Source organism: Camelus dromedarius, chromosome 21 (assembly GCF_036321535.1).
Source record: "Camelus dromedarius isolate mCamDro1 chromosome 21, mCamDro1.pat, whole genome shotgun sequence".
Taxonomy (NCBI): Eukaryota; Metazoa; Chordata; class Mammalia; order Artiodactyla; family Camelidae; genus Camelus; species Camelus dromedarius.
The window spans coordinates 26,675,325-26,691,679 of record NC_087456.1 but is presented as its reverse complement, the minus strand read 5'-3'; the positions used below and the strand labels follow the sequence as shown (position 1 = coordinate 26,691,679).

The window sequence follows — 16,355 nt, the reverse complement described above, 5'->3', positions numbered from 1 at the left end:
GAACAAGAATTTAAATAGAAGCAAGGCTTTTCATTTTCAGCAGCTGATGCCCACTATGGCTTACCTCCAAGGATGCCTCTTCCAACTTTTTTTGAGTATGACTTTCATAGCAAGTATTTGGAGAATATATTCCATGAATGCTTGTTGAATTAATGCATGTATACCAATCCCAATTCCCTGCCCCAATCTGTTCTTTTTCTGTATTTTCTGTTCTTGACATCTGGCATCATCCGAGAGTCCCCTTTCTCATTCACCTTCCCAAATACACGTAGCCAACCTTCCACTGACTCCAACTCTTAAAACTGCTCTCATATTTTTTTTCCTCTACTTTCACCACCATAATTCACCCGTCTTAAGGATGGACTGGAGGTCAGCCAAAACTAAACAAAATACTGTTGTCAAGATCAGGTTATCTTGATAAAATGTAAATTTAACTGAGTTTTCTTCACTGCTAACAATTCTTCACTGGCTCCCCATTACTTGTATGATGAAATACCAAACGCCATAGCACGTAGGCCTTCAAAACGTGCTTGTTGCTCCAGCCTCGGCTCCCACTTTGTACTGCAGTAACGATCAACTACATACACCTCTCCACAAACATCACACTTGCTCCTTGCTTCACACGGCGTGCCTCCGCACAAGCTATTCCCGCTACCTGGGAATGCCCCGCCTTAACTCCTCCAATATCTGAACAAGGCTGTAAATCACAGCTCCTTTAGGAAGTTTTCCCTCCTTACTAACCTTCCAGTCAACACATTTCATTTTCATCATTTGCTTGTTTGGCTATTCCAGATTATGAGACTGTAGAGAACAGGGCCTGTCTTATTAGTCTTGGTACTGTGAGTAAGTAAACGTGGGTTACTCAAATGTTAAATCACACACAGAGTGAAGTAGTTTGTTCTTATTGATAAATCAGTTCCAAGGAAATACAGAGCTTTTTATAGTAGGAAAGCTTTGGAAGCAGTCTCTAAAAATGCTTATATTTGTGAAGCTACTTTAAATATTTAGCAATATTCCCACAGAAGCTATACGCACCTAACTCTTAAGTGATAAGAAAAAAATGGTTATACAGGTAAGTTTAAAATAAGAGGGAAAAAATTTTAATTTATTCAAGAGTGAAAACATTCTTTTTGAAAATTTATACCTAGGCTGTTGACTGCTGGGTAGCCTGATCATACCTAATACTCATATTTTTTGCAATGAAAAGAAATGAGGAGAGTATCATCTCACTTCTAGTTCGGGGTTACGTGGCTGCCGATAAAAGGCAGACGTCAGAAAAAGGAGGGGTTTGCAGGATCAATCCAGAAAGCAGGTAATCTGTGAGTAGTCCAGAACTGAGTACTTATCTCCACTGCCAAAACCCTCCTTCCCACAGCAACTGAGCAAGATAATTACTTTTAAGTCAAGTTGTTTGGTCCTCAGTCACAATGGCCCAATACTAGCAAACAAATAATTCTCATTCTGGTATAATAATGACAATTTTCCTAGAAGAAAAGCAAGTAACATAAACTTTGCAAAATCTTCCTGAAACATCTGAGTAATTTGACTTCTTTAGAAAAATTACATTAAGTAGCAAACCATCTCTAATAAAAACTCCATTCCATAAATCCATACCAGGTCCTACACATATCTGCAATCACTTCTATAAGGGAAAATATATATATGTATATTAGACTCACAGCTCACAATCCACATGATTAAAATGATGCCAGCCCTACAAATTAAAAACCAAGTACTCTTTCTCAGACCATTTTTAAAGAATATTTTTTTCTTGACCATAGTTCTGCATTTGATTTTAAGGATGAACAGTGTCAATATTTTCTCATTCCTGCAAGTAGCATTAGTTCCGTGGAAAAAAAGTGACCACTTACCTTGTGATGCTATCAAAATAGTCCTTAACAACTATCATTGTGGTATACCTGCTTTCTAGAACAGACAGATTAGACTAACTGCCCAAGGATCATTGCTTCTTCCATTTGTCTAAAGACAAGATCAGGAGTTTCTAGGCTATAAACTGGGTTTTATAATTCAAAAGTGATCAGAATTCCTAGCAATCTACAGACTTCTTAAAATATCTAGCCACATACATTGCAGTGGTACCAACTTTTGACTCTCAGGAATCAGAATAAACTGATGAATTGTGACACTAAAAATCACCAACAGCTAAAGCTCTATAATTAAACAAATAAATAATTATAAATGCAGCTCTAAGAGTTATAAATGAGCTGTTCTTCAAAAGCGCATTCTTCCCCATTGAAAATCCATTTCCTTTTCTTTGTAGCTGAAAATTAAGTCATTATAACACAATCAAAAGACTGTATAAATCAAATAAGCAATTTTGCTTTGTGCTAAACATCGTAAATTATAAGTAAATATAACCATGGTTAAACAGTAATATCACTACACTATAATTTATAATTATTTTAAAATAGAATTAAAATCCAAAACACATTCAACCCCACGCCCCAGAGACACAAATTTTTACATTTAGAGAATGGAAACGTCACCTTTCACTCATGAGTTCATCTGAGACCTTTTGTTCTTCATACTCCATTTTGTCCTTACTGGTCTGGCTTATTTCCTCACTTTCTAAAACTACGCCTTCATCTTGGATTTTTGGTCCTTGTCTAACTATTTTCAGTTTCCTTTTTTTGACCTTGTTCTTGGTGAACTCTTGGTACTGGTACGCTCTGTTATCATTGTCCATGTCCTGATCTCTGGAGCCTTCCAGGGGCTGGGTCATGGTCCTTTTGCTGGCGCTGTCCTGGGGCAGGTCCACGGCCATGCGCTTGACCTTCCGTCTCCTGCGCAGAGTTCGGTTCCCGAGGCTGTCCACGGCGAAGTCCGACTCGTGCCACAGAGGTCTTTTCCCCCGCACGTTATTATTCAAGTTGGAGGATGGCCGGCGCTTTGCCACCAACATCTGGTCGTCAGAGTCACTGTGATCCTTCTTATTATTATTGTGATTCTCTCTATAGTCCTTGCTTGGTTCTTCTAAACTAGAATCAGAGCCTTCGCTTAGGCAGTGACCCGTCTCCCACGGGTGATGCACGTTATACGACCTTCGTTTTCTCCCCCTCCGCTTCCTCGCCTGGCGTTTCAGAGGGCAGGATATACTTCTAGAATGGTCTCCCGTTTCAGCAAAGCCACCTCGAGCTTGCTCTGAGCTCTCCTCCAACGCTGAGACGAGATCGTGAACAAGTTCTTCCATGGTTCGACTGAAATGCCTACGTTTTGTTAAAGAGCGAGAGAGAAAAAAATTAAATAGTCGGTATTAACTGTATTAACCTAATTTATTATAGCAAATAATTCACTCTAGAATTAAGAATTATTATAAGGAAATGTTTAAAACTGCTTCATTTTCCTATCCAAGATATCACAGTTTCAAATATTCTGATTCATTTTTAAGCTTTTTCTTGTATCAGTTCTTTTATTAAACACAGGAATTACTTCCAGATAGAGTAAGCATAATATCAGCAATGAAAGATTGGAGTAATTTTACATTTTTACTATCTAATTATGGAAAAGTTCTTGCTGCTTAAATCACCATACTTTGGCCTGCTCCTGTCCTCTTCCTAGGTCAGAAAGAGAGTAGAGAAACTTCTCAATCCCCCTGCTACCCAACTACACATACATACCTACTAATTTCTAAGTAAAGAAGGAAACATCCAACCCTCTACTCACCACATGCTCTACCCAGTCACTGCATGATACATGAGGTAGACAGAAAGATAGGCAGATCTGTAATTTATGAGATTTGTAATATATTGGATTATAATATTTAGGAATATTGTAATATATGGGAAAAGAAAGTTTAACCAAACACTAGGCATATATTTAGGCCACATGAATCTCATAACCCAGTGAAACAGAAATTATGTTCATATTCAATCTGGAGTCCCACTGGTCTAAAATGGCCCATCATTTTTCTTACAATTATTCTGAAGCAGTCTCCTAGGCCTTTAGAAAAAAAAAAACTGAACTATATTAGCAGTGAGAAAATCATCCAGGAGTCAGCAAGGGTAAACATTAGTATTTGTTGGGAATATTTATAAATTATATGGATCCCTTCCAAAGCCAACTTCCAAAAATTCTACCTAAGTTGTTGGGATACAGGGCTTAGGCCCTTGATTTTATTTTTTAAACATTACAGGTAATTCAAATATGCAGCTTTCTTTTGAAGATCGTAAACAATCATTTCTTACACTGAGTTCAGAAGCACCTAGGATCAAAATATTCTCAATTATAAAGGACTGAATAATTTCTAGAGTCTACAGCGTAGGTAGACACATTTTTCTGTAAAGGACCAAATAGAAAAGAGTTTACACTCCATAGGCGTGATGGCCAGCCATAGTTTGCTGACCCCTGGTCTATTCAGTCTCTACTCTATAATTTCAGGCACTCACAAGTTCCCTAAAACAATGGTCAACTTGGTCATTTCATTGAAAACAAAGACACGTTGTGATTTGACAGGATTTAACATGTACAATAAAAAGCACATATACGGCTTCTAACACTTGAGTACTTATTATGTGCTGGGCCCATTTCTCAGTGTTTCATATGCATTACCTCATTTCATTTTCACATAACAACCCTATAAGGTGGTAGATGATATACAAAGGGACAGAGAAGTAAGGGCAGCTTGCCCAGAGGGACACATCTAGGAAGTGGTAGAAACAGGGTTCAGACTATGGCAATCTAGTTCCGGAGCCTGAATGCTCACCCAGCTGTAGCCAAGAACAGCTACACGATCCCAATAGCCAGTTTGCATTATTGTGTATGATTGATTTAACAGCAAGAGATACTATTTATTGTTGAGACATATTTAATATACATGAGTGTAAAGCCAATGACTCACAGTTAAGCATTCTATTCTTTTAAACAGAAAAAAGGGATGGGAGACCTGAGTGAACATAAGGCACTGGGCATCAGTACAGGTGGTAAGAGTGAGCTGAACTCCGAGAACCAATGAAGTAGTCATCAGTAAAATGCACTCTGAGCAGTTAAGTAACAGGACAGTTAATGAGGGTTTCTGTTTTCCAGATCTATCTTCTTTGACATTCTGAATGAATAAACAAAAAGCCTATCTAGACCCATATTTTTCAAAAACATGGTGATTCAAATATATACTTTAAATGAACTAATGAACTCTGGAGGGCCACTAAGATTTTTTTTTTCCTTTAATGGGGTTCTATATATTACTCAGGGTCCAGAACACTGCATTTATTGAAAGAAATTATATCACATAGGAATTAGCATTAAGCTAATACAAGGGCTACAACTCTGACTACAATGATAAGCCAAATGGGTCTTTCTCCATTACCTAAATGTTAATAATTGCCTTTTTGTTTTCTCTTTATTGCAATAAATATTTTGCTCTTTTCCTTGAACACTATTTCTTTGGAGGAAATGAAATTTGAGAATTATCTCTGAATATAATACCCACCTTCAAAAAAATTCACTGGAAGCCAGTTTAACACATACTACAATAAAGATCCTCTGTCTAAAAGAAGACTCTACCGCCTGGTTCTGGAGCAATTTACTTTTTGAAGAGATAATTTTCTTATCAATGGGTGAATGACTAGCTCTAAATAGTAATATGAAATTAACTCAATGCACGGATATAATCTCCAACTAAAATTGTGGTTATTTTGGAAGTTACAGTTAGTACTTTACTTTAGATGAGAAAATTTGGTGGTCCTAGCATTAGAAAAAGGTTATCACATCAGATTTAATCCACTGAAGTTTGATACTATTCATTTAACCTCATTTAAATTAATCCATTAGTACTGCTGTAACTAATGTAGAGTAACAAAATATAACCAATAATTTTACTAAAAATGAAAGCAAAATCTATTTAATTTTATATTGTTTTACTCAAGAAAAAAATAAAATATATTTTAAAGATATTTTAACATGAAGACTCTAATTTATTCCATGATATGATTCAAACATGAATCAACTAAGAAACTTTTTTTAAAAACCTATAAAAACACAAAAAGAACATTTAATTTAAGTGACATTCAGAGTGCAAATCACTTTTTTCCCTTTAGTTTCAGCTAACCAGAGTCCTGCAATTCAATCTAAACCAAAACTCCAATAAATGAGCCAGGATTATTTCAGTTAGTCAAGCTGCTTCGCTTATACCTCTCAGGTAAAACTGGCAAAAACTCGCCTCACAGAAATAAAGTCATTATAAGAGACCATCACGTGATCAATAGCTCATTTATTTCCTTTGCCTTGGCAGTTATTGAAGACCAATGCCCTGAATCATTTCAACCAAAAGATATTGTCTTAACTAAGTCCTTTCCTACTAGAGGCAAAACTTGAGAATATATAACTTTTCTGTACAAAAATCTATGCTGATTAAGCAGCCATAGTTTTAGTTTGAATTAGAGAAAAATCCAGTGAATTACCACTTAGTTAATTTGAAACAATTTCCCTTTAGTGGAACTTACTGGAAATGAAATCTTCGGGGAATAGTTTATGCTGAGTACAACGTCTAAGATCACTCGCTAATAGTTTTCTTACACTCGTCCAATGAACAGAATCAAATTATAGTCCCACTATTTATATACAGTTGGATGTTGTAAAAGGAAATGACTTCAGTAGATAAGCATTTCATTTTTTCAAGTGGTATTAGATTATGCTGAGCAATATAAAATGTATGATCAACCCAGAATTTGATATGACAGTTTCAGGTGAGAATATTTGGCCAAAGGTAAAGTTTGTTTGTTTGTCCTCTTCTAGGCAATACTGGACACCCAGTAAAATCAGTGACTTGGCTCTCCTTGGCTTCCTTAATGCCAAGCTCCTATTAATTCAGAAAAAGGCCTTCCTGAAAAATGGATGTTCTAAAGCGAGGAAGATCAGTTAACGTCGAAAACACTGCACTGAGTTTTAGGCTTTTTTCTTTTCAAGTGTTTTTGGTTCAAGAAAGAAGAATCAGGAAGCTGCCCTAGTCCTAAATTACCGTTCATACGTCCCCAAAGAACGGGCAAGATGACTGATGATGAACCAAGGGCTCTCAACTGGCAGCCAACAATGCAGCGGCAAGTACAGCAGGAACTGAAGCCCCAGAAAGCCCAGAAAACAGATTCCCCCAACACCCAACAATGGACTATTCTGTCAATGACTACTACTTTTTTGAAGCCCGTATTAGCAATGACCACTATTTCTAAAAGGGAAAAATATAGCCTATATAGAAAAAAATCAGTCAGGGAATAATTTCCTTGCCTAGATACTGATAAAAATAACTATAACAAGAAGATAGACATGTGTGTCTACTGAAGAAACCCAAGTTCATCATAAAACATAGAAAACAAAAAACATAAAAAAATTTTCCAGTACAACTAAAGGGTAATTGACTAAAGCTATCAAATACCTAGCTAAGGAAAAAAAAATCAAATACTCCTTATCATCTCATACATGGGAAAATTCTCATCTTCATCTTTGGACTATCTCTCCCACAAAATTAAGTCATTTTAGAAGTGGAGTGCTAAAAATTACCTGCTGCTAAATACAATTGTTTAATTGGCTTCAAAAATTTAAGGGACTAGCCATTTATGTGTTAAGTTTTGTATGGATCAAAATTCAGTATATACAGAAACACTGAACTAACAGTACACAGTCAAGAACTACGCTGATGAGTGTATGACTATCACAAGCTTAAGAAGAAAACAGTCTTGGAATTAACATGCCTTGATATTCATGTTAGTGCTTATTTAAGATAAGTAAGGTTGGTTGGTCCTAAAAGCATATAGCAAACAGCCAAACAGTTCATATTAAAATGAACACACAATAGTGTAGACTGTGACAGTGGGTGTCTATCAGCAGGAAAATGATAAGCCTCAAAGATGCCACATCAAGGGCTAAACTTTATGACTAATTTAACAAAATACGATCCAAAAGAATTATCTTAAGTTTGATTAAGATTTCTGCTGCTCATAGGACTTTATGAATTTCCTTCCTTAATGGTAACATTATTTGTCAAAGTAAGTCCTTAACTCAGCCGAGTAACCTATTAAGAGATTGTATCTTCAATTTTCTCCTTTTATTTATTTTGGCGCAGATCATCTTAGGAACTTAAGAATAACTCTAACATTAAATGGTAACACTTGAGCTAGTTTAGAAATGCCTTGACCTATCTATTTAAAACATTAATCAGAAGCAATCTTTTCTCTCTTTTTGAAAAAAGCAGCAAGGGGGTGCAGGAATCTATCTTATTCTGAAACATGTAAATGATTAATTATAACTTTACATTGACACTAGGCAATAAATATGGAATAGAATTCTCTGGGGGTGAAAAAAAGGCTGAGAGGACACTGCAGAGAACATGAGCTTTAAGACTCAAAGCGAAAATTTGGAAGCTAATTGTACTATACTCAACAGCCATAAGACCTTGGACAAATTACTTATCTTCTGATTCTGTTTATTCATCTAAAAATGGGTACTTATGTGTGAGAGCTGTTATTTCACCTTTCAACAACCTCTACACACAAATAAGAGGAAATTGTCACTGAAATATCAAATCATGAATCCTGAGTATATAAAAATAAAAGACCCATCAACCTCTCTGAGTTCTTAAACCACTCTGAATGAGGGACAGAGAAGAGATAATAGACATTTGCAAAAATCTTGCATACAAGTTCAAGAAATTCATGTGCTTTCTGAAAGACTTTAATGAATTAAAAAAAATCTTAAGAAAAAAAAAAGTAATGCTGTGTATCTGACCTATGCCTATCCTAATAATATACAGGTATAGGGAAAAAAAGACGAAAGGATATCATCCTTCCAAAATAAGAGTCACAAGTTTCACCACCAAACAGAAGAGCTCATTTTCCATAATGGAAGCAAAAGCGCTCCTGACTTGAATTTAACTGGAGGTGCTGCTGGCAGCTGGTTCTTTGTCACTTTTGTCACCAGGGGACACTCAGAAAGCTCTCTTTCTTCCTTACTCTAGCAACTTGACAAAAAACAAATCCTTCATAGCTTTAGGGGGAAAAAAATCTAATTCCAAATAGTGCTTTAATAAAGCAAGCTCATTTATTATTTAAGTTTGAAGAACACTCTTTTGATTTTCTTTTTTACTTCATTTAACAGCTTTAAGAGTTATTCAAGCTTCTTTCCTTATACTCTGATCACTTTCAAAATGTAAACTATTGTTTTTAAAAATGGCCTAGGTGAAATAAAGTCAAAGTCTAAAACAAACAAAAATAATTTGGGTCTACAAAAAACTCATTCCAATTTTTATATTTTAAAGAGCATCGAGGCAATGTTCTAATACTGAGGAAGTGAGTCTCGATCATTACTCCTACTTGATGAGTACTCAATATTTATTGAATATACAATATATTCTAAATTCCTGGAATAGGAATGAAAAGGAAGACAACTGAATATTAATTATATGTGCCCAGCATAATACTTGACAGACAACAGATGTTAAAAAAAAAAAAGTCTGCTGGATGAACAAACCAATGAATGACTAAATGAACAAATAACAAAGGGAAAATAAGATTTGGACAATCCAGATTTCAAACTGAAACAGAAACTTGATTTAAAACAAATCCGACAGTATGGAATTGTGTTCAAGACAAAAGATCAAAAAAAAAAGCAGTTATTTAAAAAGCATATTTTCACTCTGCAGTTTTTCCAGACGCAAAGAAAATCAAAATACTAAATAGAAATGAAATTATAGAAGAAAGGTCCAGGATCAATAGTTTATTTTTAACGTTTTTTTTTTAAAAAGCAAAGCCACATAAAGTGAAATAGATACTAGCGCTCAATATATCAATGATTCAATAGTTTCATTATCAAGAACTAAACTTTTAAATTTTTAGTTCAACCTTTAAAATCTTTCCCCCAAACCCCTCAGAAATTGGCTTTAAATATAAATATAAATCACTAATAAAGTAAAAAGTAATAAAGAAAAGTGTACCTAAATTCTAAATGTGATTTATCCATTAAAGGAATCAAAATTTAAAAGGCAGGTTAAGTACTGAAATAGATACTTTTTGGACCCTACTTTCAAAACTGTACGTGAATGAGGAAGGGAACATAGACATTCTCAGTTATAGTCATCTTATAGAAGTATAATATGAACTACTTACAAGAATAATTTGAACATTTTAAAAAATATATTCATTTCCTAATGCACAAAAAAAACATAGAATTTTTATTATTTAATTGTTTAAAGATTTTCTTCTTTAGGCTTTTAAATTATAAAATAAAATATCAGTTCTACTTTTTAGAAAATGACTAAGGAAGAGATAAATCTTCTACATTTACCCATGTGGTGCCTAAAAATGGAAAAACCTTGATATTGGAGAAAAAGTTGAAGTCAAGACGGGAGTTATATGTATCAGAAATTCTAGACTGGTTAACAAATCAAGGCATAACTTTCTAGTTTATATATTCCTTGTGATACTGTATCTGATTTAGACACATAAACAGTATACCAGGATAGGTAAGAATTTTTTTTAGATAAGTCGGAATCATACTACAAATAGGGAATTTGGGTAAGTTATTTAAACTATATTTGCTCCTGTCTCACCATCTCTAAAATGTAAAAAAAAAAAAAAAAAAAAAAAAAATGATAGCATCTACCTCAAAAGACTTACATGAGATGATACATGGACTCAAAACCTGGCATCAAATAGCGACTTAGTAGCATTCCTATTGGCCCTGGGATTTCGTCATTGGGGTAAAACACAGATACACAGTACAGTACATGTGTGATCAATTAATGAGAAAGAAAATTCCTTAAAGAAATTTTGAATAACGAGATGATTGTGCAGATAAACTAGAAAATAAAGGAACCAAATTTCCGGAATACACTCATTCTGCCAAATTAAGCCTGATTTAAGAATTTCATTCAAAAGCACTATTAAGTGTCAGGCACTATGTTATACTCTGGTGCCACAAGAAAGGATGGATTCCATGCCAAGAAAAATAGAGAACTGAAGGAGAGTTTCTCCATATAACAAAGAGGTACCTAACCATGATTTGGTTACAAGGTGGAATGGTGAGGAAGGAGTTGAAAAAGTCATATCTTTAAATTAAAAAGTCATCTGTCCTACAAATCAGTATCCACCACAGCAAGAGCAGATCAATCTACACAGCACATTTTGTTATCCTCCCTTAACAAGATGTTGAGTGGTGAAATACTAAGAAAGGTATCCTGGGGCGATGGAAATGTCCTGTATCTTGTTTTGTGTGGTGGTTACACAGTATTTACAATTGCCAAAACTAAAAATACTGAACACTTAAGAACACTGTGTTTTATTTTATGCTACTTACAATACCATTAAAAAAATAGCTCAATAAAAAAAAAAAAAAGTACTCCCTACTTCTCTCACTGGAAAGTGTGAGCATTTAAAAGGAGCATAACCAAGATAATGGCTATAATTCCCTGTGCTACATAATATATCTTTGTTGCTTATCTATTTCATTCATAGTAGTTTGTGTCCCTTAATCCCATGCCCCTAATCTGCCCCTCCCCATTATCTTCTAATAACTTTAAATGGAGTATAATCTGTAAAAACACTGAATCATGTTGTAAATCTGAAACTAATATAATATTGTAAATCAAATACATTTAAATTTAAAAATTAAAAAAAATTAAAATAGCACAATCAAATGTATATTCATTATAAGATGAACTACAGAATGATCTGATCTCATTCAAAACATCTTAGGCAAAATATTCTTTTAACTTTTCAGTGATAGGTGATGCAAAAGAAATTCTTTGAGATCAAAGACTACTAGAATCCCCGAAATTCTCATTTGTTGCAGAATCCAGAAATGGACATACATATTTCAGCGGCATTTCACCTGTTGTTTGAGAATAGTCAGTGGAAAATGTGTTTTTTTTTCACTGCTTGCCTTGGGTATACTTGAAGAAAAAGGGCTTGGGAGGAAAAAAGGACCGGAACTACAGCGTTTTCAACTAGAAATCCAAAACCCAGCTTCTAGCTCTAGGACTAAAGGATGCATGGCAAAGTATTCTGTGCCTGTGATAATCTTCTAGTACAGGGCTGTCATAGGATAAGTGTATTAATTTGTCAGGACACTTTGAAATGTCGAAACAGTTTATTACTCCAAAGTGGTGTTGGTGATGATACTGTAGCCAAACCCCACATTTAATCCTGACATTTGTATCTCCTTAGGAAACACTCATACACATCACTTGAACTAAAAATGTAATGTCCAAGGGGCAGATAAAGGTAGATTACTCCGCCTACAAATAACTGGGTGGGAGAGCGACGTCTCCCCCACTACTAAACTTCCAGAAGTCTAGATTTCTGGGATTTCATCTTCCAAAACACCTGGTATAATCTAATAAATTTAAAAAGGGAAATGAGTAAATAAGGCCTATATTGAGATACGCTCTTGTGTCCCTCGTCTTGTCAACAATCAACGAGGAAATGAATTGCTCCTGGGGTACAGAAAGCCTTACTCCTAAATTATGGTGGAGTGGTAGACAAGCACTCAGCAAGCACTGACTGTATTCCTTCACAAATCTTTAGCACACACCTCAATGCCTTCCTCAAACTGCGTCCATCCCTGGCACGAGTGAGAGCAAGGCCTCAGTGTCTTCAGATCCCCCATCACAACTCCCTCCCCATTCCATTCCAGGTCCAGCGGCCTCCGGCCATCACACCCTTTCCTGAGCTCCCATCCCCAGGGCCGCCAGCCTCACCAGCTGTTCCCGGCGGCTGGAGCTCCGATCGGTTGGCGCCCGGCGGCCCCGAACATTAACGACACCCAGGAGCCTGGCCTCGAGGCTCAGGCCCAAGAACAGACTCCAACTTCCACAGCACCAGCGACTTCGCAGGAGCACTTCAGCATTTTGAGCTGAGCTTCCGGAAGCAGACGGGAGGCGGAAACCGGATGCCCGGAGCAACCATTAGTTCTCCTCCCCCCTCATCACCTCCTTCTCCTATAATCTCCTCTTTTTACTCAATGATGAGACAGAGGCCAATCATCTGACATTTTTCACGAGCAAAATTTCGTCGTTTTCTCTCTAGTGTTCCGGAAACTGAAGCAGTGCGGGGGAGGAAACGTGGAGTAAAAGAAAAGTTGAAGCCCCCGGGGTTGCGCCATGGTTTAGCCCGGTTGCCTAGGAGACCGAGAGTAACAGCCGCGGCGAGCGCGGCGCGCGGAGTGATGGCCACGTTAGCGCGGCTGCAAGCTCGCTCCACGAGTATGGGCCAGCAGTACTACTACAGGAACAGGTAGGCCTCCGCTCGGGGGGGCGCGCCGGGGGTGTTCCTCAGCCCGGTGTTCCTCGGCTGGAGCTCCTTAACGAATTCCCCAACTCAACGAGTACCACCGACTTCTCTTCATAACTTGCCGGCTGCAAACATCGTCGCAAATTTTAAAGTAGTGTTAGCACACAGAGGGGTTATAGATATAGGGGGCATGGTTATCAGCTGGGGATGATTGAAGTAAAAGCCCAGAGTAAGTAACATTGTACAATGAAGTGGTGGGTTTTTTTTTTTTTTTTTTTTTTTTGCATCATCACTTCTCAATTTGGTAAAACCTACGTCCTCCCTGTTGAAAGTTTGATGGTCTCACTGGAGTCACCCAGGCTCCTTAGCTGGGTGAGCTCAGAATGTCTGTCATTTACCTGGGGATCTGAGCCTCCATTATGTCACAAATGCCATTCAACTCAACTGTTCTGTGACTCATTTGTCTTCCCAAAGTGACCGTATCTAACCTCTTCTAACGAGGTAAACATTATCGATAAGTGAATTTATAAAAAAAAAAAAAAAAGGGCGAAGGAAGACACTAGCAGCCGTATCCACCTCTCTACACCTAACCTTCTCACTCAGGAAGAGGTTCATTTTAGCAATGGCCTTCTGGCAGCAATGCCCCAGGAGATGTTCCATCTTAAGAGAAACTCCAACAAAAGTGAATTGGGCAATAGTACAATACAGTGGCGTGTCAGACCAATGGACAAATATGTCAATAAAACACAATCCTTCTGAGCAGTTCTTATTCTAACATTTATCTCACCTTCTGTATTCTTAGAGCACCGTGCACCTCTCCTACAACAGTCACCACAATTTAATTTTGCATTCTGTTGAGAGATAATACATGAAATATGTATATATTGTCCCTCTTAAAGTAGAAGTGGGGTTTTGCTCATTATTATTTTAGTCTCCAGTGTCTGTCATAGTTCCTGATACATCATAGCTGCACAATAATTATTTGTCTAGTAATTCCATAAATGAATCTTTCAATCAGTCATTGGCCCTGGTTTACATAAATGTACTAAAAATAGCTAAAGATAGAAATTATTTATTTATCACATATATTATCTATAATTGTAAGTAAGTTATGTGGCGGATGCTCTATTTATGGCATACATATCTAAAAGAAATAAAATCCATTCATTTTATGTTCACAGACTAATATAGAATATAGGCATTTAAAAGATTATTGCAATGGAGTAAGCAGGAACCCGAAGGGAAACAATTGACGTTTCTTGGGGTCTGATTATATGCTGGGCAGTGCACTAGGAACTTTTTCATATAATACTCATTTGATTTTCACAACTTTACAAGTTAATGTATTCATACAAGTTAATGTGTTCATCTTTATTTTTAGAGCTTGAGAACAGTGTTCTAGAAAAACCTGGTGAAGTGCCACACAATTGCAAACAGGTCGTTTTTTTCCTACAGATTTCAGTGTTACTCTTTGTCCCCATCTCCTGGTTTTTGACAGTGGGTACAGTTCCCCAACACTGGAGATTGCTTGGAGAAAAAAACTAGGGCCATGCAAAGGTCGTGATGAGAATAGGCTAGCATGCCTTTTATTTCATTTATTATTATTCATATTTTCAGCATGAAGAAATGTATCTAAAGATCACGAAGGAATCAGAATTCCCAAGTTTGCCTAGTTAAAGAACAAAGCAAATATTGAGAGCTGTAGGAGCAAAAACCATAAAAAATGTTAATATATGAAAAAAATAAACAGGCAATTTCCTTAAGAAATTATCATCATTTCCCATTTGTTATTGACTAGTTAAGTTCTTTGCAAACTTCAGTGTACATCAGAATCCCCTGAGGATCTCATTAAAATGAAGATTCTGATTCAGTGGGTCTCGGTTATGGCCAGTGAATCTGCATTTCTCACTAGAGTTCCAGTTAGGCCCAATTTTGCAAAAATAAAGGGAGACATTGTGGGGAAAAAAAACCTGTGTATCTAATTCTTAAATATCCTACAAGTTATATATTTATTCCTTCTTTACATGAGGCAAGGAGAATGAGTTTCAGATAGATTGGAAACTTGTATGAGGTCACACAACTACTAAGTCTCAAAACCAAAAAACCTACCTCTAAGGCTTAGGCTCTTCAATACCACACTGGACAAGATTTCCTTCCCACTACACTGGTCTCATGAATTAAGTGACAGGAAGTATCAAGATCCAGAAACCCAAATAGCCTGAGCATGCTGTTCCAAATCCACTAGCATGTAGGCAATAGAGTTGGAGGAAACAATTTGACTCTTCTTGGTTTGTTTTAATGTCTTCCTTCTATGTTGGTACCAAGACAGTGGCAAAAATGTTTCTACCTAACATCTAGCATTGGAATGCCTCTGAAGTTAAAAGATGAATTTATTGGGGAAAATACACTATTACTAAGTGCTTGGATTGGCACCTGAGTCCTCCAGCGCTTCTCTGCCTAACATAGGGAGAAGATTTGGAACTCCCAAGAAGTGAGATGCAAATGCAGTCATAGCTGATGTGATGAGAGAGCTAAGGGGCCTGGGTAGGTTTGCACATTTTCAGACTAACCCAAATGCCCTGGAAAGTTACTCACACAAGAAATGTTTGGTGGGTGGTCAGGTTTTGGTCTACTCATCAAGGAGGCTGAATATTGTGTCGAGGTTGTTACAGGGTGGCATAGAGATATGCAGTTGTTATTTGACCAAGTACTGGTCTTTTTTTTTTTTTTTAAACTTTCACTGTTAATTTCTAGTGTTATTTCTGTTCTCTTTGTGGCTTATTTGTCATTTATGCTATCCCATTTGTGGAAAGAAGAGTTTGGTATGTGTTCATTAATCATATTATTAATTTTCCCAGTTTCCTTATTTAAATTTTGTCTGGTTAATCTGTCAAACCCCAATAGCAATGAGTTCAAAATGTTCCTCTCCCACTGGCTTCCACTGAGTCTCCACTGAGTGGCATCTTTTATGTTATGTTATTTAGCTTCTATGTGTGTACTGGTGTGTCTCTTCATTATTGGCTATATATTGGTCATTTTTGAATGTGCAAAGTATTTCACCTTTGGGTCCTACTTGTAATTTTAAAAAATTATTTTTATTATTTCTTTAAACAGATTTAATGT

General features: G+C 36.5%; 2 protein-coding genes across 5 annotated transcripts in view; one reads left to right on the top strand and one right to left on the bottom strand.

The window, feature by feature from the left end:
- The window catches only part of GPATCH2 (G-patch domain containing 2), a 137,446-nt gene extending 124,554 nt beyond the window's left edge, over positions 1-12,892 (bottom strand). For 3 of the 4 annotated variants that reach the window (XM_064477284.1, XM_010993064.3, XM_064477285.1), the window contains exons 1-2: positions 12,701-12,892; positions 2,508-3,227 (exon numbers count right to left, since the gene is read on the bottom strand). In XM_064477284.1, the coding sequence (XP_064333354.1) occupies positions 2,508-3,227; positions 12,701-12,756 (776 nt within the window). In that variant the 5' untranslated portion in view covers positions 12,757-12,892. The remainder of the gene's footprint in view (positions 1-2,507; positions 3,228-12,700) is intronic. The other variant, XM_010993082.3, reaches the window with a different exon arrangement.
- Positions 12,893-13,138: 246 nt separating this feature from the next.
- Positions 13,139-16,355, top strand: part of SPATA17 (spermatogenesis associated 17) — a 137,540-nt gene continuing 134,323 nt past the window's right edge. Inside the window, exon 1 of the mRNA XM_010993050.3 lies at positions 13,139-13,235. Coding sequence (XP_010991352.1) covers positions 13,168-13,235 — 68 coding nt within the window. The 5' untranslated portion in view covers positions 13,139-13,167. The remainder of the gene's footprint in view (positions 13,236-16,355) is intronic.